This window comes from Montipora capricornis, chromosome 12 (assembly GCF_036669925.1).
Source record: "Montipora capricornis isolate CH-2021 chromosome 12, ASM3666992v2, whole genome shotgun sequence".
Taxonomy (NCBI): Eukaryota; Metazoa; Cnidaria; class Anthozoa; order Scleractinia; family Acroporidae; genus Montipora; species Montipora capricornis.
The window spans coordinates 5,596,756-5,598,987 of NC_090894.1; the positions used below are offsets into that span (position 1 = coordinate 5,596,756).

At 40.1% G+C, this 2,232-nt stretch overlaps 1 protein-coding gene across 1 annotated transcript; it reads right to left on the minus strand.

Moving 5' to 3' along the window:
• Positions 1 to 996: 996 nt before the first annotated feature.
• On the minus strand, positions 997 to 1,989 carry LOC138025353 (adenosine receptor A3-like). The gene has a single exon (XM_068872577.1). The coding sequence runs from the start codon at positions 1,987 to 1,989 to the stop codon at positions 997 to 999; it is 993 nt and encodes a 330-aa protein (XP_068728678.1).
• Positions 1,990 to 2,232: the final 243 nt, after the last annotated feature.

A 2,232-nucleotide genomic window follows, 5' to 3' on the forward strand; every position in this document is an offset into this window, starting at 1 on the left:
CCTCCTAATACTTTTGCTCTGCCAAAGAAGATATGGCCTGGCATATAATTCTATGATTCTTCCAGTGTTTCTGTTGACATTCTCTTGAACAATATCTTACAGCTTTACAACCACTACACTGTTTAAAAGGGGTAACACCATCCATTTTCGCACAGGACTTGCAGGCATGGGACTTGGCTTCCGTGGCTACATCCTGTCCCGTGGATGGTTAGATAATATTTTACCTAAACCATTTTAATTCATAATTCATTTAAATTGTTGAGTTTGTGGATTTCATGATACATTTCCAATACAGTTTCAGTTTATCTTTGTTATTTCGTGGCGTACCGACCACGCTTATAACGTGTTATAGAGTGTTATCAGTAATCCTGCTCGGAACGTCTACTATCAGAGGAAATATTTCAAGTTTAATGTGCTCATAAACTGTTGAAAGTTGGAGATACCTTTGTATTTCGGAGTCAGGCTTACGTTTAATAAGAAAGTCTATCCATGATTTTCCCTTCTCATTGTTACTCAAGTTTGAGTAAGAAAGTACCTATTCAAACACTTTCTTTTCACAAGCTTTACCAATGACAGCCAAAGCAACTGCTGTAGGAAGCCTATTATTAGACAATGTAAGGGAAGAGTAGAGATCACTAGTAAAGAAACGTTTTATCATCAGGCAGAGTATTCAAGAGAAGTAGAACTCTATGCTGGACTGGTCCGTGGAGGGAGTACTTTAGATAAATAGACTCCATCTTGAGGTTGTTGTTGAAATTATATGGAAGATGGAGCACTTACTTTTACTCCGAGGGGCCTATCGGTAAATGGACCTTACAGCACTATCCCTATAAACAATGATTAGCCTGCGTAGCAAGCGTTTCTGTCCCGTAAACTCGTCTATGGCGCCGATGAATTGTAGGGTTGACATCTTCCGAAGGTCAGTTTATCGGGCGCCAGGGTGCTTAAGTACCCCACTCTTTGAGGGTGTAAATTTCACCCACGGACGTAGGTGTTTCACCGACATTCCGCCGAGTCTGTATTATTGTCTGTGTCTTTTCGTAACTGTTGGTTTGAAGAACGAAACAACTGCCTCAAGTTGTCCTTCACGGCTTGTCTCACTTCTTTGATCTTCCAGCAATAAAGAATGGGGTTTAGAGATGAATTAAAATAAAGCAAAGTCACTGTACTTTTCACCGCAAGATAAAAAGCTGCCGACTGTCTTCTTCGCATCTCTCGATATGCGAATGACGACACCAACAAATATGGCAAATAACACGAAACTAATGCCAACTGTACGTACATTCCACTGTACACTGTTTTTCTGTATCGTTTCATTTTACTCGGTGGAATTGTTTGATTCGCTTGTTCCTGGGCGTTGTCTCGAACTTGATTTTGATAACGGCGCAGCGTGAGGAAAATCTTCGAGTAACAGTAAATGGATGCAACAAGACCCAATGACGTTGAAGAAATCACCAAGGCACGCCATACAGCGTAATCCCAATACGAAGTGGCTGCCGTGAAGATTGAGCAAGCCCAAAACCAGATCACAGCTCCATATATTCGTTTGAGGGTTACAACTTGTCTGTACCTGAGTCTTAACAACAGAGCAAGAAGTCTGTCCACACTAACGGCGGTTGTTGTCGACAGTGATACTCCACACAGAATGGTGCTTGCAGTTCGACTCACTTTATAGACGTAGTGACAAATTTGTGACAATCTATACAACAAAGTTAGGAAGCAAGCAATTTGAAGTGGTTGTGAAACGATACCAACACAGAGATCCGTTACCGCCAGATTTCGAAGCAAGACTTTGGAAGACGGATGTAAGGACGTTTCTCTCTGAAGGGCAACGACGATTAATGTATTTCCCATGGTTGCAGTCAGGGCAAAAATAATGTTGACCACTGAAAGACATATTAGCGGGATGTGTATCCTTTCAGATAAATCTGTAGAGCAGAAAAAGTCCTCCATTGTTTGGCGATGTACTGTAAAATTTGTTGTCGACATTTTGAATCTCCAGGCAGTGTGGTTTCCTTCTTTTATAAAACATTTCCCTGTCCTAGTCATTTTATACGTTGCATATTTATGAATATATTTATTGATGTGATGCTCGGTGATTTCATTAAAACAATAAATAATTTATCTTTTACCCACATTGGACCTTAACTAAGTTATTTCCTTGAAATACAACTTGTCATAGATTTTCGATGAAACTTTGCACACTGTTGTAGTATGTATTAGGAGATGATA

Coding starts and splice junctions, on each gene's coding strand:
- LOC138025353 (XM_068872577.1), bottom strand. CDS start 1,989: ATGTCGACAACAAATTTTACAGTACATCGCCAAACAATGGAGGACTTT.